The following is a 25,958-nucleotide window of genomic DNA, read 5'->3' as shown; positions in this document are numbered from 1 at the left end:
GGTGGCTCAGTTGGTTAAGTGTCTGTCTTCGGCCTACGTCATGACCTCGCCGTTCCCGAGTTCGAGCCCCGCGTTGGGCTCTGTGCTGACAGCTCAGAGCCTGGAGCCTGCTTCAGATTCTGTGTCTCCCTCGCTCTCTGCCCCTCCCCCACTCATGCTTGCTCGCGCGTTCTCTCTCTCTCTCTCTCTCTCTCTCCCTCTCTCAAAAATAAACATTAAAAAAAATATATATATTAATTGGTAATATATCTATATGCGTATATTGTTGGGGCGTCTAGGTGGCTCAGTTGGTTAAGTGTCTGACTTTGGCTCACGTCATGATCTCATGGTTAGTGCGTTTAAGCCCCACGTCAGGCTCTGAGCCTGATTCGGATTCTGTGTTTCCCCTCTCTCTCTTTGCCCCTCGCCAGCTTCTTTGGGTGCTCGCTCTCTCCCTCTCTCTCTCTCTCTCAAAAATAAATTAAAAAAATATTTTAAAAAGAAATATTTTGTTGAATTCAATTATATGGATGTGATATTTGATCGAACTAGTTTTTGGCGGGTTTTTTTTGGTTTGTTTTTTTGAGAGAGGGTGCAAGTGAACAAAGGGCAGAGAGAGAGAGGGAGAGAGAGAGAGAGAGAATCCTACGAGGGGCAGAGAGGGAGAGAGAGAGAAGTGGGGCTCATCTGAAGCAGGGCTGGAGCTCACGCGATGTGGGACTCGAACTCACTGACCATGAGATCATTACCTGAGCTGGTCAGATGCCTAACCGAGTGAGCCACCCAGGTGCCCTTGATCAAACTAGTTTTTTAAATTTGAATTCTGGGGCGCCTGGGTGGCTCAGTCGGTTAAGCATCCGACTTTGGCTCAGGTCATGATCTCACGGCTCGTGAGTTCGAGCCCCGCATTGGGCTCTGTGCTGACAGCTCAGAGCCTGGAGCCTGTTTCAGATTCTGTGTCTCCCTTTCTCTCTGACCCTCCCCCGTTCATGCTCTGTCTCTGTCTCAAAAATAAATACACATTAAAAAAAATTTTTTTAAAAATAAAGAAATTTGAATTCTAACTCCATCACTTCCTCGTGCACAAAATAAAAAGATAATAGTATCCCCTCACCAGAGCTGTTGGAAGGTTTAAATTAGTTGAAATGTATAAAGCACTTAGAATTGTGTCTGGCACATTGTAAACACTATAAGAGTGTTAGCTGTCACCGAGCCTGTTGAGTGCAGTAAGGCAAGAGAAAGAAGTAAAAATATATGTGTTACAAAGGAAGAAAAGTATTGGCTATTACTTTATTCATCAGTCATTTGTTGATTACTAGTTCTGTACTAACTACCGTTAAGGATAAAAATTAGGAGACATGGTTCCTCTCTGAAGGACTCTGTGGTCTGCTTGAAGAGACAACAGAAACAATAAGATATTCAGTCACCCATTCAACAGCTGTTGGCCCAGTGCCTGTGCAGTCATAATGGATGTGGCTAAACAGTAAGAGCCAAGAGCGCTCCGAAACCCCGGGCTTGGTTGTTGTTAGGGAGGGTCATGTTTTCTTTTGGAAACTCTTGTTCCAGGCTGGGTTTTGAAACATGTAGTGAACACCGATGGGGAGAGGGGAGACGGTGGCCACTGAAGTCCCAGGTGTGTGTGAGCACCGTGTTCGGGGCAACAGAGCAGGCTGGCAGGCAAGCCGGCAGGCCGGTAGCACAGGGGTGGACCCGAACCCTCAGGGCTCCACATTCCATCAGAGAGGACAAGTCTCAGCTTGAAGCTGGAGAGCAGAGGAGCAGGGAGGAGAGTGTCGGCATCACAGACACCAGGCAGTAGCAATGCCAGCAGCTGTTGCCTCTCAGCCCGGAAGGCGGGGCAGTGGGCGAGAGATAAGGGGAGTGGAGAGTCCTACCACCAGTCATTTATTGTTCTGGTTCGTGTTTTATCTGCATCTCATCCTAAACAGAGAATTAGAACCAAACCTACCTCGTGGTGTTAAATGTTAAATTATGGGGTAATGCTTAGTTGGAAACAATGTACACACCTAAACGGTACATAAATGATCATCTCACCTACATAAAATTAAAAAAAAAAAAAAGGTGGGGGCACCTGGGTGGCTTAGTCAAGCGACCGACTTCAGCTCAGGTCATGATCTCATGGTTCATGGGTTTGAGCCCCGCGTTGGGCTCTGCACTGACAGCTCGGAGCCTCGAGCTTGCTTTGGATTCTGTGTCTCCCAGTCTCTCTGCCCCTCCCCTACTCACTGTGTTCACGCGCACACGCGTGCGCACTCTCTCTCAAATAAAAACATTTGAAGAAAAAAAGGAAAAAGAAAAAGAATGGAAGGAAATACATCACTAGTGGTTGTCTCTGTGGTCAGACAGTGGCTGACTTTTCCCTTATATGTTTTCTGAACTTTCTATAATAAAATATGCATTTTATAATCAAGAAATGTTTTGACAGCGTATCCTGGAAGTAGCTTGGAAGATAGATTGGTGAAGGGTAATAGCCTGTGGCAGAAAACTGGTTAGGAAGCTATTGAGAATAAAAGTAATAATAATAGTAGTAGTAGTAATGGTAATAGTAATAATAATATTTATGAAACACTTGCTCTATTCCAGGCACCATGCCAAGTACTTTACAGTTAGTCATTTCATCCCAATAGTATCTATATGAAGGGGGTACTGTCAGTAGTTCCATCTTAATGACGAAGGAAACAAACTCAGATTCAGCAATTTACCCAGGTCCACATCTAGCACATGGTAAAAGTGAGATTTGAACCTAGGCAGTTGGACTCTTAAATTGTTTAATTGAGAAATGAGTCCTAAGTAAAATAGTGGTATTAGGTGTGAAGAGGGGCAAAGAAGAAGGGATTCACTTAGAAACAGTTTCTAGGTGCTGGGGGTTCATGCTAGGGAAAGCCATCCTGTTTTCCAGAAGTATCTGGAGACCCCATTTCTGGACTGTTGCTTCCATCAGCCAGTATGGCAGAATTTGTCTCTGTGAACTCGGGCTCAGGACAAGGGTTAGGAATAAAGGCTGCTCACTCTGGGATTGATGTCAGATGGGAACCATCTCATATTCCAGAAACTCATCCCCTCAACTGTGGTAGGTAGGTGCAGAGCAGGTCAGTATAAGGAAGAATTTTCCATGGAAGTGACGGTGAAGTTTGGAGATGCCATTATGCACTAATAACAAACAACTTTATAAAAGCATACAAAGGTTTTATAGCATAGCAAAAGAAACTTAATATTCAATGTGGTGATGTATGCCAAATCGGCAGTTTTGGCCAATATAGGCTTTACTGGATAACCAAAAACCCAAACACCAAGAGCACTGTTTTTCCCTTGTATACAGACTATGAGTTTCTGAAGGTATGGATGGCCTTCATATGGACTTATTCTCCAAATCTTGAAATACTAGAATTAAAGGCACCCCTTGAAGCTTCAAAGAAATAAATTTAGAATGTGTGAAAGGAAATGCCTTCCTCCAGAAGGTAGTGTGGTATGTAAAGGTTTGGGGAATCTTAGCACAAGTTGAAGTTCTATATTGAATTATTGGAGGAAGAGAGTATTGATACATTTCTAATATCTTGAGACACACATTTGAGATCCCCTTAACCATCCTGTAATACCACTGTCACAAGCTAGTGAGCTGCAATAACTAGGCTCTATGTATTTTATCTATCCCTAGAAATGGGGAAATTCACAAGAGCCAGTTTAGGACAGGGAATGAGTTCAGGTGACTTTTTAGTGGGAATGCATCCCTGGAGATCACCTGCTCATCATTTCATGGTTAAGGAAACTAGTTTGTGTTAACTTTTTTTTTTAAGTTTTTTTTTTTAACGTTTATTTACTTTTGAGACAGAGACAGAGGATGAACGGGGGAGGGTCAGAGAGAGAGAGGGAGACACAGAATCTGAAACAGGCTCCAGGCTCTGAGCTGTCAGCACAGAGCCCGACGCGGGGCTCGAACTCACGAGCCGTGAGATCATGACCTGAGCCGAAGTCGGACTCTTAACCGACTGAGCCACCCAGGCGCCCCTTTTGAACCTTGTCCTGATTTCTCTGAGGAGCATCCTACAGACAGCTAGAGACATCAAACTGTAGGAGAAGCAGATTAGGAGTTAGATGGTAGGAGTCGCCTTCACAGAAATGCTGTATTTTTATCCAGTTGATCATCCTGCCCTAAAGGAGTAGCCAAAGGCCAATACAAGAAAAAACCTCTCCTTTTGCCTAGAGCATGGTGAGAGTCTGGGTGAGCGGGGGGAGTGTTGTCCAGAAAATGTGGTTGGTAGCAGTGTCCACTGGGTGCTTCAATACAGACCATAGTTCTGAATGGGGGACACAGAGACTTACCTCTGTTTGCAGTAATGGAAAGTCTATTTCCTATAGTTTTTATGAGAAAGTATCTCCCTCTCCCCCCCACTCAGTTGGAGATAAAGAGGAATTGTATGTGTTTTAAGTATTTTTTTAGACAGCGGAATATATGGATCCCAGCATAAAGGTGGAGAATATGACTTTGGGTAGGTGAGTATCAGAAAGAAGTTCCTGGAGGAGGTGATGTTTGATCTGAGTTTTAAAGGATAAGTGGAAGTTTAATGGATTAATAGGAAGAAGGTAGAGTGTTCCAGGCAAAGGGACATGAAGATTATGGAGATGAAAAATACATGAAAAACCACATGAAGATGTAGAGATGAGAAGACATGGGGAAATACAAGTAGTTGGTACATTGGATGAAAGATTGGGAGTGGCCAGAGAGGGAGAGTTCAGGGGAAGAAGAGACGATACCAAAAGTAGAGAAACCAGTTTGCAAGCTCAGGTGTGGTTCAGGCAAGAAATAATCAGTGCCTGAACTCAGAGAATGACATTGAGTAGGAGGGAGGAGAGGAGTGAGTGGATAAAAGTAAGATTAGGAAAAAGAACTAATGGTTGGCTGTAAGTAAGGAAGAAGAGGGGCTCCTGGGTTGCTCAGTCAGTTGAGTGTCCAACTCTTGGTTTCAGCTCAGGTCGTAATCACACAGTTTGTGGGTACGAGCCCCGCATCAGGCCGTGGGTTGATAACATGGAGCCTGCTTGGGAATTCTGTCTCTCCCTCTCTCTCTGCCCCTCCCCTGCTCATGCTCTCCTTCTCTCTCAAAATAAACAAACATTAAAAAAGGAAATAGTACCTGTTTAAAACAAAACAAAAAAAGAGTAAGGAAGAAAAAACAGCCACAGGTGATTCCTGAAGTTGCTGAGTAGATGGTGGTGCCATTCACCAAGAATCAAAATACTGGGAAGGAAGCACGTTTGGACATCCAGCCTTTGAGATGTCTATGGGGTCTGAAGGTGTGCATCCATGTGGGTCTGTGAGTTGGAGGTTCTAGAGCAAACTGATGGCAGTTGAAGTTTCAATTATGATCATTTCACCAGGTTAAATGTATAGATTGAGAAGAGGCGTACGAAGGGAGGATACTAGCGTTTAGAGGGTCTCAAATAGGAGACTGTGAAGGAGGTGTGAAAGAGAGGTGGGAGGAAATTGAGGAAAGGGAAGCTTAAAGGACCAGCATATAGTTTGGGAGGTTGGGAGGGCTAAGAACCCAGGATTTAATGCTGAATTCTTCTTTGTCTTCCATGATGTGTGTGTGTGTTTTTTTTTTAAATGTTTATTTACTTTTGGGAGACAGAGTGCAAGCAGGGGAGGGGCAGAGAGAGAGGGAGACAGAGAATCTGAAGCAGGCTCCGGGCTGTCAGCACAGAGCCTGACACGGGGCTCAAACCCACAAAACGCAGGATCGTGATCTAGGCCGAAGTCGGACACTCAACCGACTGAGCTACCCAGGCACCCCCATGATGTGTTATTATATGTGCACTAGTCTCATCAGTTAAATCCCAGGTTCCTTAGGATCAGGGACTGAATGTTGTATTTCTAAAACATTCAGACTAGTGCTGAGCACTGTGGTAAGTGCTCTTCATATTTTTTGGTTAACTGGTCAACCTTATTCTACTTCCATATTTAAACTCTACAAAGATGTCAGATGGGTTTAGGCACGATCTCCTTCCCTTTAATCTTTGTCATCAGTGAGTGTATCCATGTTATAAAGGTATTTGTGTCTATAACCAGCAGGCCTGGCATGCTGCCTGCAGGCAGCCTGACCTGTGATTTTAGTTTAAAAACAAAACAAAACAAAACAAAAATTCATCTAGCACACCTAATCCAGGGTAGGGCCCAACCATCTGCCTGCCCACTGTGTGGATTTATGGCTGCCAGGAAGCAATGAGCTAGCAGTTGGTTATTGACTGTTATGGAAATAGAATCTAATTAGTTCTATAAGCTTAATCTGGTCAGCTTGAAGTACACTGAAATTGATACAGGAAACTGAGGCATTTATATAGGATTGTTTGGAAAAAGAAGACCAGTACATAAACCTTCTGTGTGATCTTGACACCTATGCATTAATTATACCAGTTATCATCTCTATCAATGGCATAAAGAGAAGAAATGCCTTGACCCAGGAAGATGGGAGGTTCATTTAGAAATTAAGGATCCTTCTTTCTGTTAGGCAGTCATGAGTAGTTTCTTGTGTTTAGTATCTCTTGCAGATAGCAGAAAGGATACATTTCATTTTTTCCCTAGCCTAGTACACAAGTGGAACAGAGCATATTTTTCTATCTTAATGAGCATAAAATTAAGTGCATAGGGCAGAGAAAAGCACCTGGAGCCACATAACCAACATTTTCTCAAAGATTGGATTTTTCTCTCCTGAGCTCCTACCATGTATTTTAGGGAAAAAATTCACTTCTTTCTGCTCCAACTGCTCAAAATGAGACCTAAAACAGATTTCTCTTTAAGGAGAGTTGAGCTGTTTCCCTGCTCTACCTCTGTAGAGGAGGAAGACCCTACTACAGTGTTGGAGACTAAAAGGAGAATTAATGACTTAAAGCAAGGTAGCAAAATAACCCTTTCCTGAAACCTGGTGAAAGGAAGGACAAAAACAGAAGAGAAAATTCGTCAACTGAAGTTTGGAAATAGCCCCAATCTTAAACCATGAATTCCAGGGGCTGTCTGCTAGCTTAAGATCAGTTGAATTTAAGGGGGCTCAGTCAGTTAAGCATCCGACTTCAGCTCAGGTCATGATCTCGTGGTTCGTGGGTTCAAAGCCCCGCATCGGGTTCTGTGCTGACAGCTCAGAGCCTGGAGCCTGCATCAGATTCTGTGTCTCCCTCTCTCTCTGCCCCTCCCCCCTCATGCTATGTCCCTCTCTGTCTCTCGACAATAAATAAATGCTAGAAAGAAAGAAAGAAAGAAAGAAAGAAAGAAAGAAAGAAAGAAAGAAAGAAAGAAAGAAAGAAAGAAAAAGATCAGTTGAATTAAAATAAAGGGTGATATGATGTATACGACCCCTACTGTTGGGAGAAACACTGGAGGAGTCTCAGAGGGACCCTGAAGCTTGGAGAGATGGGCTGGAAACCATCCATCTAGAAGACATTCTGGAAAGTGGGGGATGCAAACCAGCCCCTTTTCCCTGCCTATTCCAGCTTCTGATGGGGATGAGGTATGGGGTGAGGACAGTTGGCCAGAGAGACTGGAAGCCATATCCTAGGAGCCAGCTTTGTAGCCGAGGGCCAGCAGCACCAAACAAAGGCCATTGTGCACAGAGAAATATTTGCTGAACCACCAAACAAAAATCCTGCAATCTGTGGGGCTTTATTTTAACTTGATGTCTTATCAGAGTGACCAGCTTACTCCCATATGAGGAAAAGAACCAAAATCCTAGCATCAAGACAGAGCATGACCCAGCCCTCAATACACAAAATAGGTGTATATTTAGAGGCGTTGGTCCCAACAACCGAGTGCCTAGAGATGAAATTTCCCATTGGCGACAGTCAACAGCCAGCCCCAATTCTTCCCATCCCCCTTCAGGCTGTTGAACTTTTGAACTAATAATTGAAACCTCTACAGCATCCAGTTCTCTAGCTTAAAGTGTAAGGAAGAATTTGAGCAGTGTCCAATAAGGAGATTCTCCTCATTCTCTTTTGGGGCAAATGAGTAGACCAGTGGCTTTCAACGAGGGGCTGTTTTGCCCCTCTTCTCCCCAGGGGACATTTGGCAATGCACAGACAGTTTCTGCTGTCACAGTCGGTGTGGTGCTACTGGCATCTAGTGGGTAGAGGCCAGGGATGCTGCTGAATATTCTACAGTGATATGTAGGGCATTACAACACAGGGCTATCTAGTCCAAACTATAGTGCCGAAGGGGAGAAACCCTGGAGATGAACTTTTTCCACGGAAAGATGAATTAATAAGCAACCAACACGCAACCCATTCAGATTCTATGGGGAAAGGGGAGGGATTATTGTAACATTTAGAATGAAAACTTACATTAGAAAAAACAGAAACTTGAAGAACTGATATATACTGTCAAGGAAGTTGAAAAAGATGTTCTCTCTGAAACAGGAGGTTAAAGGTGAGGTGCTAGAATAGAGTTACAAAGAAGCCACAAGAGGTATGGATTAAATTCCAGAAGTGTGCTGTTGCATAAAGCCCGCACAGCTGCACTAGAGGCTGGAAAAAGCGGAATCAGAGTTACAGGAAGGGCAAATCAGTGAGGAAGAGGGACTTGGAGGTCACTCCAAAACAGGAAAAGAAAACAGGAATGATCGTAGAGTGGGGAGATAAGGGGTACGGAAGAGAGGCAGGGGGAGGGATTCTATACACAGATTCATTCTGTCAGAAATACTGGCAGTCGCTGGTGAAGAGCCTAGAACAAACTGAACAAAGGCAAGAGTCAAAGAATAGAAAACTTTTCTGAAATGAAAGAAAACGAATAAAAATCAACAAATAACGATCCTGAGGAACTTCCTGAATTTCAAGAATGAAGAATAGTCTACCAATAAATTAACTGACAAATTAAGTTAGTCACACATGTTCAGTTTTTTTTAACTTAAAAGAAATACTTTTAAAAAACATTCTTTTGATTGAAACACATGTAGGAAGGTACATAAACCTTAAGTGTACAACTCAGTGCTATGAAAGGCACGTACTTGTGTAACCACATCTAGGTCAAGAAACAGAGTTTTTCCAGCCCCTCAGCAGCCCCACACCCAGTCACCTGCACCCGACTCTCGAAAGCACGCTAGGTCTGCAGACCATATCTGGCTCTTCTCTGTGAGCTAAAAATGATGTTTATGTTTTTAAATGGCCTAAAAAATATATCAAAAGAAGAATATTTCATGACTGACAAATTATACGAAGCCCGAATTTCAGTGTCCGTAAGCTTTAATGGAACATAGCCACGCTCATTTGTTTATGTATTATCTACGGCTGCCTTTTCACTCCATCAGGAAAGATGAGCTCTTACCACAGAGACTACGTGCCCCGCAGAGCCTTAAATGTTTGCTATCTGGCCCTTAACATAAAAACTTTGCCAACCCCTGTCCTAAGGTGGTAACTCCTTTTCTAACTTTTAAAATCACATTGATCAGTTTGCCTGTTCTTGAATTTCATAGGTATCTACCATAAATACGTGTGCATGTATTCCTTTATGTTATGACTTTTTTGTTCAGTGCCGTGCTTATGAGGTTTATGTATGTGTGTGTAGAGGTACCTATGATCTGTTCATGCTCATTGCTGCGTACTACTCAGTTTTATGAATAGGCTACAGTTATCCATTTGACCACTGATCATTTGGATTGTTTCCAATTTGGGGGTTATTATGAATCATGCCGATATAAGATATTCTTCTGTATGTCTCTCAGAACATACACGTATACATTTACATATTTCTGTTGGGTATATACCTAATGACACTGAAATTGTGTATGTTCGGCTCTAGTTGGTACTATTCGTTTTCCAAAGTGGTTGTGACAGTGTAAACTCCTACCGCTGGTGCTCCACATCCTCACCAGCAAACAGTATTAAGTCTTCCTGTCACTGTGGTAGGTGTATCTCGTTGTGGCTTTAATGTGCGTTTCCCTGATGACTAATGAGTTTAAGCACCTTTTCATACCTGTTCATACCTGTTCAAGTCATTTGCCTGTTTCTCTGTTGTGTTTCTCTTTTTCTTATTGATTGTTGGGGGTTCTTTATTTATGCTGGATATCATTTTTTGTTGGATATGCGCATTGCAGTTCTCAGAATATTAAGATAAATGTTTGACCCAGGAATTCTATACCCGGTTAAGTTGCCATTCACACATAAAAACTTGATTGAAACATTTCCGAATATGCAAGAACTCACATTTTCTAGAGATGAGTCTGATGAGTAACAGATTGGGGAAGTTCTGTGTTATGAAGGGGTGGGTAGTGAACACTAAATGTATTCAAATGTGACGTCTAAATTTAAAGAAGTGTGATAATTTTTTCCTAAAACGAAGGTGATATACTTACTTATACTTTAAATTATTTTATATTAAATATCTCTTTTATAATAGAGAGGAAGAAATATGTTCACAAGGACACCAACAAAAAGCAGGAGATGAAATGAAGGAGGAGATGGGAAAAATTGTAAGCGTGCTAACTTCTTTCTCTGCAAAAGTACATTTAGCATCACTAAAGACATACTGTAGATTTTTCCAAATTACCAGGGGTGTGGGGTGGGGAGTAATAGAAAATACAAAACCTATAACAAAAGATAGGAAAGAAAAAAACCAAGGATACAGGCACAGAAAACAAAATGACAGAAGACCATTCATAGGTTATAACTAAAATAGGGTAAAGTCACGTATTAAATTTAAGATTATAGCATTAAACACAACCAAAAGGTTAATAAATCTTATTTTGCCATGAAAAAACAGAAGCACATATTGGTCACTGATTCACTGTATATACTGCATTTTGCAGAACATTCCCCCAACCTGACAAAGTATTGTCACTTGCCCACCACCATAACTGAGGATAAGCCCATTGCTACACAGAAGATATATCGAGATTTATCTATTTATCTATATGTGTATATGAGATGTATTTTCTCATATTTATGTAAATATATATAATGAGATATATAGCCTTATGGATATATAAACATGTAAGGATAATTAAGTTTGTAAACGTATACTAGTTTTATAGCTAAGCATACTTAGTTTTAAGTTTAGTTTTTTTCCATAGAATATCTTCTCCCTGATATAGACGTATAATCCAGGAAAGGGATCTGTTTGTCTCTATAATTTAAAGTCTATCTGTACATATATCTCACGTATTTTTTATATATGTAAAACAGGAAAAAGGATATAATTAAAAGAAAATGCTTCCGAAGGGCTCCTTGGGCTGCCTTATGAACCTCTAAAAGGGAAAGAATAATTTTGCTTTTTGTTTAGTACTTGGAGCTATGTCTGCCCTTGGTGTTCTAAGGACCTTCCCAGAGAAACCTGACCGACCATCCAGTTTCTAGGTTGGCTCGGTTTTGGATCTTTATCTTTTTTCATAGCTGCTAGGGTGGAGTTGCCAAGACTTAGTTTGCATCTTCTCCTTGAAAATCTTTCTCTGCCTTTAACTGTGTAAGTTTTGAGCTTTTCTGATTTGGGGCAGAAGGTAGTCACTAAAAGCTACATTATGTTCTAGTTCCAGTGGAAGATCCTGCAGTCAGTCCATTACTTTGACTTTTTTCCAGATAATAGAAACTGGAATGGGGCCCAGAAGTTCTGGCATATTCTTAGGTTCTACTTTTTATATACCATGTAGTCTCCTAGTGCCTATAAAGAGCTTTCAGACCACTACCTCCAGCACCCACATTCTTACATTTTCTTTCCCTCCCCTCCCCTGGTATCCCCCCACCCCCACACTCCATATGTTCCCTTCTGTAATGCTCTCTGTTTTATGGTTCAAAATAGTGTATATTTGGAGCAAGTCATTTTTAATCCTTTACTTGAAAATATTCATTCATTCATGAAACATTTAAGCATTGATCGGTTGAGAACAGTACTAGGTGACTACATCTCATCTAATCTTTAACAACTCCGTAATGTAGGAACATTATTTTAACTGCTTTTAAGGCTCATGAGGGTTGTGTAATTTGGCCACGGTCGCACAATTTGTTTGGCAGAGTCTGGACGGCAGCTGCCTATTGAATTCATATTATGCGCCAAATACTGCACGGAGCCCTCTGTGTAGTTGAAGGCATGAGTATTAGAGGCCGGGAAGGTAACCCGTCCCATTTGCCCAGGACTGTCTGCAAAAGCCATGTCCGTTCTGCTGTGCCATGCTAATGATGAAAATGTGCTGTGATACATGCCTGGATATTTCCGTTGTATGCAAGGCGTTCTGGGAATCCAGAGGCAAAGCGGACCTGAGAAGTGCACTGGAGTTTCACAGAAGAGGTGGCATTTAGACCTTAAGAGGAGAGTTCTTCCAAAGAGAGAAATAAAGGAAGGCACCGTTGTCAGTGAGAAAGCACGTTAAAGACACGGAGGGGCGGCACAGTTGTGTGCCAGGAACGCTGCCGGCTGTAGCGCTGTGCACGGGCGGCTCCAGAGGGGCCTTGTGGATGCTGCTCTGGAATTTTGGTTCTTTCTTTTGTCTCACGCCAAGTCATCAGTGGGAAGTGGTGTGGTCAGACTTTTGTTTTGGGTGTATTAACTGGTGGGATTGGGTAGGATAATTAAAAAAAATTTTTTTTCAACGTTTATTTATTTTTGGGACAGAGAGAGACAGAGCATGAATGGGGGAGGGGCAGAGAGAGAGGGAGACACAGAATTGGAAACAGGCTCCAGGCTCTGAGCCATCAGCCCAGAGCCTGACGCGGGGCTCGAACTCACGAACCGCGAGATCGTGACCTGGCTGAAGTCGGACGCTTAACCGACTGCGCCACCCAGGCGCCCCGGGTAGGATAATTTAGACAAGAGCCTGACCCAGGACACGAAGGGGATGAAGAGACTCCACGAGTGGCAGCCACAAGAGGTAGGCGTGGCCCATCAGTTCATCCGCAGGGACTGCACACACCATTGCAAACCTTTTTTGTGGGGGCGGGAGGGAGGGAATCAAACCGTTTTATTGAGGGGCTTCAGGGAAAGGTTCAATGAGATCTGACGTCCTCAGTCTGGCCAGGATCTCCCCAGCTTCATAATCGCCGGAAAGCCTTCCACACCCTTTGTTGTTAAAGACAGGAACACACCTGAACTCATTTTCACAGACTTGCTCTTACACTTAGTGTGGGTAGTAACCCAAACACTGTTTTTACTTGGATGTGGTGCGTATATACTAACGTATGTGTGACTGTATATACTAACTATGGTATGTTATACATGAAATATTGAAATTTGCTTTCTTTTTTCCTGCCTAAAATATCTTGGAGGTCATTTTTTGTCAGTAAATCTGGAGCTGCCTGGTTTCTTTTGATAGTGCTCAGTAGTTCATTATATGGATATGCCATAATATGTTTAGAATACATAATGTATCATGAGGAACATTTTGTCATTGCACAGATTTTGTCATTACAAAAGATGCAGTGAGTATTCATATATATGTATTCATATATATGAATATATTCATATATACGAATATACATATAATTGTGTACATATCCACATTTCCAGAAACAAATTCTTAGAAGACTTGAGATTCTTTGGAATTGCTGAGTCAAATGGATTCATGTGCAGTTGTTATTTTAATATTTTGCTAAATTACTCTCCATAACTGCCTGTTTTCCTATACCCTCATCAGCACAAGACAATGATGGTAACTCATCTGAAGGGAAGGGTAAAACGGGTATCTTATTGTAGCTTTACATGTGTTTGAGCCATTTGCATTTCCCTTTTTATCCTTTTTAAATTTTTTTCTTGAATTACTGACCTTATTCAGCTACAGGTGCTCTTGATATATTAAGGAAATTAGCCTTTTATCTGGTATGAATTCCAGATATTTCTCCTCAGTGTGTTGTTTGTCTTTCAGCTTGACTTTTGTTAGTTATTATTATAATTTTTTTTTTAAGTTAAATTTATCAGGGTTTGGGCGGGGAGCTTTAGAATTTCTTGTTATACTTTGAGAAGACTTCCCATTTCCATGATTATTTTTAAAGACTCTCCCATTGGGGTGCCTGGGTGGCACAGTCACTTGGGCATCCGGCTCTTGACCTTGGCTCAGGTTACGATCTCACGGGTTCGTGAGTTTGAGCCCCACGTCGGGCTTTTCGCCGATGGCGCAGAGCCTGCTTGGAACTCTGGCTCTCCTTCTCTCTGCCCCTCCCCCGCTTGTTCTCTCTCTCTCTCTCTCTCTCTCTCTCTCTCTCATATAAAAACTTACAAAAAAAAAAAAAACCTCCCATTGTTTTCCTTTCAGAACTTGCATCGTCTAAATTTTTTTTGTATTTAAATCCTCCAACTAGAGGCGCCTGGGTGGCTCAGTCAGTTGAGCATCCGACTTCAGCTCTGGTCACGATCTCACTGCTTGTGGGTTCGGCCCCGCATCAGGCTCTAGGCTGACAGCTCGGAGCCTGGCGCCTGCTTCAGATTCTGTCTCCAACCTCTCTGCCCTTCCCCCATTCATGCACTGTCTTTCTCAAATGTAAATAAATATTTTTTAAAAAAAATTAAATCCTCCAACTATTTGGAATGTATTTTGGGGTAAGGTATTAAGTGTGGATCAGACTTTTTGTCAGTATCATGCACTGAAAAATTCATCTTTCCCCATTAATTTGAAATGCCATTAGGTAGCTTCTTCTGTGTGGATCTTCTCTATCCAGGTAGATCATAAACTCTTGAAAGGCAGCCATCACCTATTATCCCATCTTGAATCCCCCATAAAGTTGAGCATAATGTTCTGCATAAAATAGGTGTGACAGGTTTTTTTTTTTTTCTGCATTAAAAAAATCGTGAATGATAGTGGAAAGTATGCAGAACATTCATATACAACTCAATGAAAATGTATAAAGTGAATACCGGTGTAATCACAACCTTGATCCCTGTACTGGCCCTGTTCACATTCCTCTTCCACCCTCCAGAGGCAACAACTCTCTCAACTTGTGACAATGATTTTCTTGTGTTTCTTTATACAACCATATAAAATCACCATTGTTTGTAGATAAAAAACCGTTGAATGTCTGCAAGCTCATATTTCAACCTGGTAATTTTACCACCTCTGTGTGGGCCTTTAAATAGTATAGTTTAGTTGAGGCTGTTTTTGTATATTATTTAAATGTAATCTTACTGCTTTTGTTCTTTGGTATGTGTCTTTCACTTGCCGTGATGTTGTGGTATTCAACCATGTTGTGGAAGGTTGTGGATTCTCAGTGCTAGATAGAACCCATTGCACGACTGTGCTACATTGTATTTATTCACTGTTGCTGGATTATAGGTTTCCAGTTTTGACTATTGCAAACAGTGTTGCTCTGAAAATCTTTGTACCTGTGTTTTGATGCATGTAACTAAGATTTCTTCTAGGACAGAATCAGTAAAGTGGGGTGCGCTGCCTAGTTTTTTTATTTTTTGAAAGCTTTTAATTTTGAGATAATTTTACATTTATAGAAGAGTTGCAGAATTGGTACAGGGAGTTCCTGTATACCCTTTATCCAGCTGCCCCTAATGTCTTACATGATCACGGTGCATTTAAAAATAAGACATTCCTGTTGGTACAACACTATTAACTGCAGACTTTGGATTTTGTCAGTGTTTCCACTGATGTCCTTTTCCTATTCGAGGACCAATGTGGGATACCACGTTGCATTTAGTTGTTGTATTTTCTTTAGACATAAAACAAACTTACCAACTATAGTACAGTATTTGTGGAAAGTTCTTTTTGTTTTTAGCCTTGTAGTAGCCCGTCAAAACTGCTTTCCACCTCTACTATTACATAGTCATTTGGGTCGCGTTTCTTTCACTGAGAAAAATTCATTTAAAATTCATCCATGTTGGGGCGCCTGGGTGGCGCAGTCGGTTAAGCGTCCGACTTCAGCCAGGTCACGATCTTGCGGTCCGTGAGTTTGAGCCCCGCGTCAGGCTCTGGGCTGATGGCTCAGAGCCTGGAGCCTGTTTCCGATTCTGTGTCTCCCTCTCTCTCTCTGCCCCTCCCCCGTTCATGCTCTGTCTCTCTCTGTCCCAAAAATAAATATTGAAAAAAAAAAATTAAAAAAAAAAATAATAAAAAAAAAATAAATAAAATTCATCCATGTTGTGTGCAGCGATAATTTGTTCTTTTTAAAAATAATTGTAGTGAGCGTCATATAAAATGAACTTTTAAAGTAAGCAGTTGCGTGGCATTTAGTATAGTTACAGTGGACAACCACCACCTCTGTCTAGTTCCAAAACACGTTCGTCACCCCAAGACCAAACCCGGTACTCACTTAGCGGTTACTCACACGTTCTTTCCCTCCTCCCAGCCTCCGGCAGCTGTCAGTCTGCTTTCTGTTTCTGTGGCTTCACCCATTCTGGAGGTTTCATAGGCATGGGATCATACAGTATGTGATGCTTCTTCCACTGAGCATAATGTTTTTGAGGTTTATCTACATTGTAGCATGTGTCAGTCCTTCATTCCTTTCTTTTTTTAAATTGTGGTAAAATGTACGTAACATAAAATTTGCCATTTTTGTATACTGTTTTTAAGTGTACGGTTTAGTGGCATTAACTACACTCACAATATTGTACAACCGTCACCACTACCCATTTCCAATACTGTTTCATCCCCCTAAACAGAAACTCGGTACCCACGAGGCAATAAGTCCTCCTTCTCCACCCCTTCCAGCCCCTGGTGACCTCTAATTTTTACCTCTATGAACTTGCCTATTCTGGATATCTAATCTAAATGGAATTATGCAATAGTTGTCCTTTTGTGTCTGGCTTATTTCACCATAATGCTTTCCAGGCTCATCCATGGTGTGGCATGTATCAGAACTTCATTCCTTTTTCTGGTTGGGTAATATTCCATTGTGTAGATACCCCGAATTTTGTCCGTCTATCGATGGACTTTTGTGTTGTTTTCACCTTTTGGCTCTTGTGAATAATGCTGCTGTGAAATTGGCATCCAAGTATCTGTTGGAGTCATTATTTTTTATTCTTTTGTGTATATCCCTTGTAGTAGAGTGGCTTGCCTACCCCAGTCTAAACACACAGAGTAGTAAACTGAATTGCAGAGTGGTTACACCACAATCTTGACGACACTTGATTTTACCAGATTCTTCAGTTTTTGCCGATATGCCCTGTGTGTTATGGTGTTTCACTGTGATTTTAATTTGTATTAATGATTCCTAATGGAGTTGAACACATTTTCACATATTTATAAGCCACTCAAATTTCCTGCTTTGTAACGTGCCCGTTAGTTTTCCTGTTGGTGGTTTGACTTGCTAAATTAATGTTGATGAGTTGATGCCTCCAAATAATGTTTACTCTGTGTTTCTGCAGAACAAATAGTGGAGAAAGATGAAGGTCCATATTATACTCACCTGGGATCTGGCCCCACGGTAGCCTCTATCCGGGAACTCATGGAGGAGCGGTGAGTGACGCACAAATGTCCAAGGAGAGCTGGGCAAGTTGTTAGTAGAGCATGGAATTGAAGCACCTCTCGTTTTCATTTCCTTGAGCAGACCACACACAGAAAGGAAGCCAGGATATCCGGACTGTGGAGGGTTGAATACGGGATTCTCACCCACGGTGCTTCTGGATTTCTCTCTCTGTCTGTTGGTCTGCCCTCTAGATCTTCCCCTCCCCGGCTTTTCTCTCTCTCTTGAAATATTTTCTTACTGATGAGGTCTGGTTAAATGACTCTGTGTCCCATAGTGTTTCCTGAGGTCTGAATTTTGCTGCTGGCTTTTCTGTGCTATCGTCATGTTCTTCTGCCCTCTCTGTGGCCTATAAGTTCACAGTCAGAGCTAAAGACTTCATGGAAATCACATCATTTTTTCTTTCTTTCTTATTTTTCAAAACTACTTTATAGGTGCTATTTTGTACCTCCACTAGGAAGAATATAATGTCTCCTCTTTGGCCAGTAGGCGCCTATTCAGTGTGTCCTGAGTCATTCTGATACCATCCCAGGAGTCTCTCATAGCTTTCTCGATTCCTTGTACGACTGTAGGATCTGGGCTCACATTCTGTGTCTATCCACGAAGTCCTGGTCCTTTTTATTGGGGGAAAAAGTTTTCAGAAAACAAACTCTGGTATGAGGTGTGCTCATCATTTCTAGGCCATTTCAGTAGAAAGAGCTAAGATGTATGTGTAGATTTTTTATTTTTGTTCTTGATTGTGATTAAATACATCATGAGTTTACATTGACACTAGAATTCAAACTCAAGACTACACGGTTTTTACATAACAGCCCAGTTTTGTTGTTCTAAGCAGCTCGTGTAGCTAGAGACTTTAAATTTTATGGGTGGGCCCACAGCAGACATTAAATGCTATGAGTTCCAATGTACAGAAAGGTAAAATAGCTTGGTGATTGAGAGCATGTGAACGCTGAAACTAGACGTAAGGTCTAATCCTGGCCCTGCCACTTCCTGCTGAGTCCTTGGGTAAGTTGCTCTACTGCTCTGTGACTCAGTTTTCTTATCTGCAAAATGGAGATAATGTAAAAGTACATACACATTGTAGGAGAATTATGAAGATAAACTGAATTGATGTCTGGAAAGCACTTAGTGCTTATAGGGAAGTACCACACATAGGGTATCTTGTCTCCTACAACATCTACTGATTGAGATCTTATAACAAGCATTAGTATAGCAAAGGCAAAGACTATGTAGACATAAACATGTTTGCTCATTTGTATACATCATATACACATAGATGTGTGGAAGGCAGAGTGGCTTAGAGTTTCCTCAGATCTGGGTACCATATTTTGTCTGAGCAGGGGAGCCAAGTGAATCCTGTCATCAGTCTAGCAGGGAACGTGAATTTGAACTGAAAAACTGTATTGGCATCCTTGAGTCAATAAATGGTAAGATGGATAGAGGACTGTGATCTCCCCCAACGACCTATAATTGTCCTGTACCATCTGGCAACATTTGTATTCAAAGTAGCCCATCAGAAAAGCATTCAAAGACTCAGTCTGTAAATTCAAGCCTGCTTGAAAGTGGACCTCTGAGGCCGTGAGAACGAAACATTTAAAACAAGGTGTGTGTTGCACGTGTGTGCCAACGTGCGTGTGCATTGCGGTGCCAGGGTTGGGGCAGGCAGCATTTTGGCCGGTGACTTTTTGGTAAGAAATAGCGACGCTCTTATTTGCAGGTTGAGGGCTGCAGGGGAGTCACATGTACAAGTTGACCTGGGACAGTTTTTGTGTTTGTTTCTTGGAAACAGTGCTACAAAATTTCTAGACAGCTCTCTAAATAACCTTTAGTTATGGAAGAGTATGTTTTGAAACAAGGATTAAGAGATAGTGATAAAGTTGAGATTTGTCCTGCCCCCCCCCCCCCCCCCATTGCTTTAAAAATAACAGCCAACTGTAGAATCTTCAGAAACTGATCCAAGGGAGGAATTCCTGTCGAGACCAGGAATACTTGTGTTTTTCCTCAGCAGCTGGTTTATTTTTATCTTAAGGACCTTGTAAATTATGTAACAGATTGTATTTCCATCTTTGTTGGCTGCTGGGTAAGCTTAGAGCCAGATTTGTGTACCCCCTATTGGGAGGAATGTAATTTCTCATCTTTGGCCCATGAGAACCTATTCAGGTTCACTCCTGAGTCCTTTTGACATAATCCTAAGGAACCTTCATTAGCTTCCTGATTTCTCATATGATGAAATTTTCTAGGCTCATCTCTCAAAAATACACACAAGACCGTACTGCTTGCATTCTGTGTACCAACGTTACATTCATCTCCCCCCCCCTTACTCTGATTTCATCACCTGTTTTTATCTTAATAGACATCTTTTTTTTTTTTTTTTTTTAAGTTTTCTTGTGGGACAAGGAGAGGAATGAATAACCAGTGAACATCACCAGGCTGGGGGTCTAGTTTGTGAATGGTCCAGGCTGTCTCCCCCATCCTCTCTCTACAGGACCACTCTACCGCCAGAAGTGGGCCAAAGTCAGGAAGGGGAAACGAGCTGAAATCAAGGAGACGTTGGTGCTTTTAGCTTCTCTGGTAAAGATTTGGAAAAAGGAGGGGCGGTCAAACGCAAATCCTAAAATATTATCCCAATTTATTTATGGGTTCCACATATGGGAATCCAGGTCCCCATTGATGTACATTCTTGTGGTCAGTTGTACAAACCCGTATCTCAGAATGGTGTGCTGCACAGAGCCCCATGTCGTCTATCTGGGAAGGGGATTCTCTGCAGCCTAGGAGCTCATTAAATGTTCATTCTGAAAACAGAGAATCACCACTGTGCTAGCAGATCCTCTGAGTTTAGGGAACTAGTCTCATTACTGGGTGATAAAGGTAACCCCAAAGAAGTACAACTTTAGATCAGTAGTTATCAAACTTGAGCGTGCTTCAGGGTCTCCTGGAGTGCTTGTGAAAGCACAGATCCTTGGCCCTACCCCAGAATTCCTGACCCAGCAGGGCTGGGATGAGACCTGAGAGTCTGTATTCCTCCCAAATTCCCAAGTGATGCTGATCTCAACACCATCCTTTGAGAACCACTTGCTAAGATGATCAGGTTATCTTTCAAGATAAGGTTTCAGCCTATTCTTTTCAGACTTAGCTTAGGGTCTAGGAGTTCATCTGTATGCAGGAATGAACATTATTCAGATGTTCTAGAATATCATTTTAATGCTAGGCCAGAGAGTAAGACATTTAAGAAAAAAGAGCTAAATCCGGAGTTGATTGGTTGTCATTAAGCACAGAGAAATTTCTCGTTTGAAGGAAAAAAAAAAAAAAGAAAAGGTCTAGCTGATCAGAGTGCTTGGCCCTTTTATTTTCTCTTGAATACGAAGTTCAGTGCAGAAAGTGTTCCTCTGATGGGTGGGATGGGGGGAAGGTACTGGTCAGAGAGCTCGCGTCAGTGTCCTCTGCTCACCCTCCTGAGGGGAACACAATATCCTGTTTCAGTGAGAGCAGCGTGGACGCCTTGGGCTGTTCATCCCACAGGGACCCCAAGACACACCAAGCACCCAGGCTTTGCACTTGGGGGCCACTTCCTGATAAATGTTTGTGAAATTGAAAGTTTTCCAGGAACCAAACAAAAGCAGCACTATCTGGTCTTTTCCTCTTGAGACAGGCTACACTATATAAACTCCCCCAGAGTCCTGTCTCCAAACACATTCTATAAGGGACTAACATAGCCTTAGAATTTTAATGTGCTAATTATCAGAAACACTTTTCACCTTGACAGTGTGCTCTGTTTCACTCGAGAAACCAAAGAAACCGTACATCAATACTTTAAAAAAATGTATTCTCTTTCCCAATTACCAAAATAAAACCTGTCTATAAAAGTCTTTTTTAAAAAAAGTTTAGAATAAAGCCTTCCAGCAATTATCCAGAAGAACCTTTTTTAAAAAGTTTGAGGTCTACTCTTTAGTTTTTTGTCAGCATTTATAGATGCGCATATATAGAGAGAGATTTTAAACCAAATGGGATCAGTCATAATGTACCCACTATTTGTAGCCGCTACCCCTCCAGCCCCCAGCTTAATTTCTTCCATGTTAGTACATAGAATTCTGTCGAATCCCTTTTAATGGCTACATGGTTTTCCAACATACGGAAGTTTATTATATTTATTATAGTTTAGCCAATTCTGTACTAGATATTTCAGTTCCTAATTTTTCAGTTGTTGGTACAAGGAACACCTTGTGCCTAAGTCTTGGTGTATCTGTACAGTTATTTCAGAGGTGTGGAGATTCCTGGAAGTGGAATGGATGAGATAAAGGAATACAGATCTCCCTCGCTACCCAAAAGTAGAGCATCCCTTTGAAAACTTTCCTAAACTGAAAATGGCAATGAAGCGAAGAAGCAGTTACCATTAATGTATATGGGAAAACGTCTGAGTTCCTGGACCCCCCAAAATAATCTCTTTTAGGCTTTTCTGATACCTTAAGATAAATCAAGATAAAGCACAGATGCTCACAGACACAGTTCCGCAGTCTGGTGGCTGGAATGCTGAGTGCAGTTCCTGGGCCAGGAGCTTGGTGGCGCCACTCTCGCGGCACCACTTGGGGTGTGCATTGCCTCTGTAATGGCTCGTTGCCAAACGAACGCTGAACGCTATTTTTACTCTTTGCCTTTTTTTGTAAAAGCAAAAATTCTCTTTGGATTTCTTCTGGTTACCAAAAAAACAGGTACTGATGTAGGTCTTTCGTAAAAGCAAAGTGGCATAACATGAGCTTCTGAAAGGTGAGGGATACCTGTATGTGTAATTGTCTATGTGTGTTTGTAGAGACTATGTTAACTGTAGTGTGTATGATGAGATATCTCTCTATTAAAGTAGTATATTAAAAAGGGCCATGACCAGAGTGGATTCGTTATAGAAATATAAGGATAGTTTGATTTAGATACTCTGTTAAAATAGCACATTCATATTAATTGATCAAAGGAAAAAAAAAAACAGTCATCTGTGTCCTTTGTTGCTAAAAGTGCTTTTGATAAAAAGAACCCATTCTTGATTAAAAATCAAGGCTTGAAGATGCCTTCAAACTAAGTCAGTCTCTGTCTCTTTCCCAAACTCGGCTAGCTTCCTTCTCAGTGATGAATAGTTGGCAACATTTTACAGTCAAGTGAGGAAATAAGCAGAGATGCCCACTAGCACTTCAGAAGCCTTGGCTGGTACAGTGAGGCAAGAGAGTGAAAGAAGGGCATGAAGAGTGAACAGGACGAGGTGACAAATCACCCTGTTTGTCGATGATATGATTTTGTGCCTGAAGCTAAAAAGCTATTAAAAATAAGACGGTTCAGTAAGATGGCTACTTACATTGTTAAGAATTAATATTTAGCAGGCTCTCTAACCCTCACTCAGGAGCTTCAAAACACTTAAAACAGTGCATCCCTATGGATTATGTAATTTGTTCTCCTTCCAAGCCTGGGAAGTATGGGCCCTTTCTATCTTCATGTTAGATTAGGAAACTCAGGCCTTGAGAACTTCAGTCATTTGACTACAGTGCTGCAGCAGAAAGTGGCTGGGAGAGCATTCAAGCCACCGATGCCTATGGCAGCATAGTTGTATGGCCTTGGGCAGGTCAGTTCAGCTCTGGGGCCATAGTTTGATCACTTCTGAATTAGACGGTCTCGGAATCCCCGAGTGTGTGGGGGCCAGGGCACGAGTGTGTGCAGTGTGTGTTTACTGCCAGGGCAGTCTCGGAGCCAGATGGTGCTTGGTAGGGTCACTTCCCCTGGCCTCAGCTCTCTGTCCTCATCGTGTTGAAATGTCAGCTGGGGATTGTTGAAAGAAAACCGTAAGATTTTCCCCCATTTGTTTTCTTCTGTTTATTGACTGTATAAAGAACAGGGTGACTCCACTAACAAGGCTGGATGCAAATACCCATGTTTAGCCTTTGGTTTGAGTACCTTCCCTGGAGGTCCAGAATAATAATCAGGGACACTGTGTTTGATGACCCCCTCTACCCTGAGACAGAGCTGGGCAAGATGGACCGGAGGCCCTGTGGACCTGTACGTGGCTGCTGTGTCTCCAGAGGCTCTAAGCACAGAACAAACATTTAAATCCTTCTCCTTCTCTGTTGACCCCACAGTAACTAAACCCATGCTGAAGCACACTGAGGCTTGCCTTCTTACCATAAACTGCTCTCTTCTGGGGCTTCACTGTGCTGATGGTGGCTTCTGTCTCCCTCACCAGGTATGGAGAGAAGGGGAAAGCCATCCGGATCGAGAAGGTCATCTACACTGGGAAGGAGGGGAAGAGCTCACGCGGCTGCCCCATTGCAAAGTGGGTGAGTGTCAACCCTGTGGCCGGGGCTGCTGCCTCACTTCCCTCACCGCAGGCCAGGCCAGAGGTGTATGTGTGTGGAAACAGACATGTTTATTGTTCAGGGGAACGTGGGAGCTTGCATCTGTGCTTGGTTAGGGTCATTTTCCCCCAGCCTGAGCTAGCCTCGTTTTATCTAAACACCAGCCCCTGGCACTCTGGGCTGGCCTCAGAAAAGCTCTAGTCATTATGCTTGGTTCATACTCTCCCCGTGGATCAGGGATGTGGTTGAGGGGAGGCTGAAAGATGTCATCTTACTCAAAGCTGGGCCCCACTGTGCACCATTTGACCCCTCTGCCCCTCCATATGCCGGTGGCGTTCCTATCTCTGGTCCAGAAGAACTAGCTAGGCCTCTAGGCAGGGTCGGGACAATCTTGCATCTACTTTACTTCTGAGCCACTGTTCCCTACAAGGCAGCCTGAGTGTCCCAGCGAGGGGAGCGTCAGTGACTGTGACCCTCGTTTCACCCCCACACAGTTTTCTGACCTTGCTCTTCCAGTCCTTGAGGAGATATTTAGCATCACTGCAGAAGCTCAAGAGCAGCAGCAAGTCATCAGGTGTGAGCTCAGCACTGTGCTGGGTGCTCGGCACGGGGATATGCCTTGAAAATGAAAGGGTCTGTCCCTGTGCTCAAGCTGCTTATGGTGTAGAGACACATGAGATAAGATCACGGAGACTTGAGTGATCAAGGTCCAATTATGAGAGGCGAACTCAGTGCGGTAGAGTTCAGGGTCAAGCGATATGAATGGTGGGAGGAATGTGAGGCTTTCTCTCTCAGAGGAGGGTGATGTGCATGGGATCACAAATACAGGGCCACATTAAATGGGCTGATGAGGGGCGCCTGGGTGGCTCAGTCGGTTAAGCGTCCGACTTTGGCTCAGGTCATGATCTCATGGTTCGTGGGTTCGAGCCCCGTGTCGGGCTCTGTGCTGACAGCTCAGAGCCTGGAGCCTGTTTGGGATTCTGTGTCTCCTCTCTCTCTGCCCCCCCTTCCCTCTCGAAAATAAACAAACATTAAAAAGTTCTTTTAAAAAATAAATAAATGGGCTGATGGGAGAGTAGAAGCATTTCTGGCAAGGAGAGTCATGTGAGCAAAGGTAACAGGCTGTGTGAATATACAGGTCACTGAGTGAGGGAAGGTGGGAAGAAGACCTTTGTCAGCCTGTGTCCATGTGCACATGGCTGTTTTTGTCTCCTATAAGCCATACCTTTGCACCTTTGTTTTTAATGAATATGAAAGGTGTCTGTACCTGAACTATCACATACCTTTTTTTTTTTAGCAATTTTTGGTCAGTATTGCAGAATTATATATAATAAAAGAATCTGGAGCTACATAGAGCCTTCACAGGTATGAAGAAATATAGTGTCCCCACCCTCCTGAAAGATAGGTATTACAGTGGGAGGGGGACTGTATCCGTCTGTGGCTGATCAGGGTGCAGTGTTATCCCTCAGAGAACCCATCGGCGACATGGCATCTACCCTTATTTCTGCTAATCCGTGTAGTCATTGGAGAATTCCACAGTCCTGGATGGGAAACTGAAGATCCTCACACAGGTGGAGCCTGGGGACTTTTCCATCTTCAGAAACAGTTGGATCAAGGGAAGAAAACAACTGGCTATGTAGGTGGTGTCGAAGAAGAGAATATGCATTTCTGGCCCCAGAGCTCTGGGGAGCAGCACCTGTGCGTCTCTGCTAGGGCTGAGGAAGGAGGTGCCCAGGTGGAGCAGTGAGCTTAGTTCCTGGGGGCAGGAAGAGGGAAGCAGAATGAGGGAGGGGGAGGAACTTGGTCTTCACACGTTGGTCCTCCAGGGTCTGTGCGCAGATGCCCAGAGCGGAGCACACGTGGCACCTGATGTTTTGTCCAAAAGATGAAACAGCTTATGGGTATCACCAAACCCCAGTGGGTGATGCCAGCTTTGAAAGAAAAGCCCAGATAGAAGGGAATGCATAGTGACCATGTTCCCAGAGGTGGGGAAATTCTTGTATCTGACGAGGGAAGATAAAAGGAGAGAGGAAAGAAATGGTGTTTTATAGGAAGGGCAAATGGTGGTAGGTCATAGACTATCACAGTGGTAAGAAAATGGTGGTGCAGAGTTGTGTTTTTCTTTTCTAGCTATCTCCCTTAGTGCAGTGGACTTCTCTTGGTTTTTGCCTACACAGCCACCAAATACCCTATCTATTTTGGTGGTAGAGCTCATCTAAAGAGTTCTACCTCCTTGGAAGTTAGAGAAGGACAGGTGTTCCCTTCCCC

At 42.7% G+C, this 25,958-nt stretch overlaps 1 protein-coding gene across 5 annotated transcripts in view; it reads left to right on the top strand.

Moving 5' to 3' along the window:
- TET3 (tet methylcytosine dioxygenase 3) overlaps positions 1-25,958 on the top strand; it is a 105,699-nt gene that overhangs the window by 56,898 nt on the left and 22,843 nt on the right. For all 5 annotated transcript variants that reach the window (XM_040458500.1, XM_040458498.1, XM_040458499.1 and 2 more), the window contains 2 exons: positions 17,267-17,357; positions 23,579-23,672. In XM_040458500.1, the coding sequence (XP_040314434.1) occupies positions 17,267-17,357; positions 23,579-23,672 (185 nt within the window). The remainder of the gene's footprint in view (positions 1-17,266; positions 17,358-23,578; positions 23,673-25,958) is intronic.

The sequence above is a fragment of the Herpailurus yagouaroundi genome, unplaced genomic scaffold (genome assembly GCF_014898765.1).
Source record: "Herpailurus yagouaroundi ecotype Mexico unplaced genomic scaffold, PumYag 221, whole genome shotgun sequence".
Classification (NCBI taxonomy): Eukaryota; Metazoa; Chordata; class Mammalia; order Carnivora; family Felidae; genus Herpailurus; species Herpailurus yagouaroundi.
This window is presented reverse-complemented; position numbering and strand designations above follow the sequence as displayed.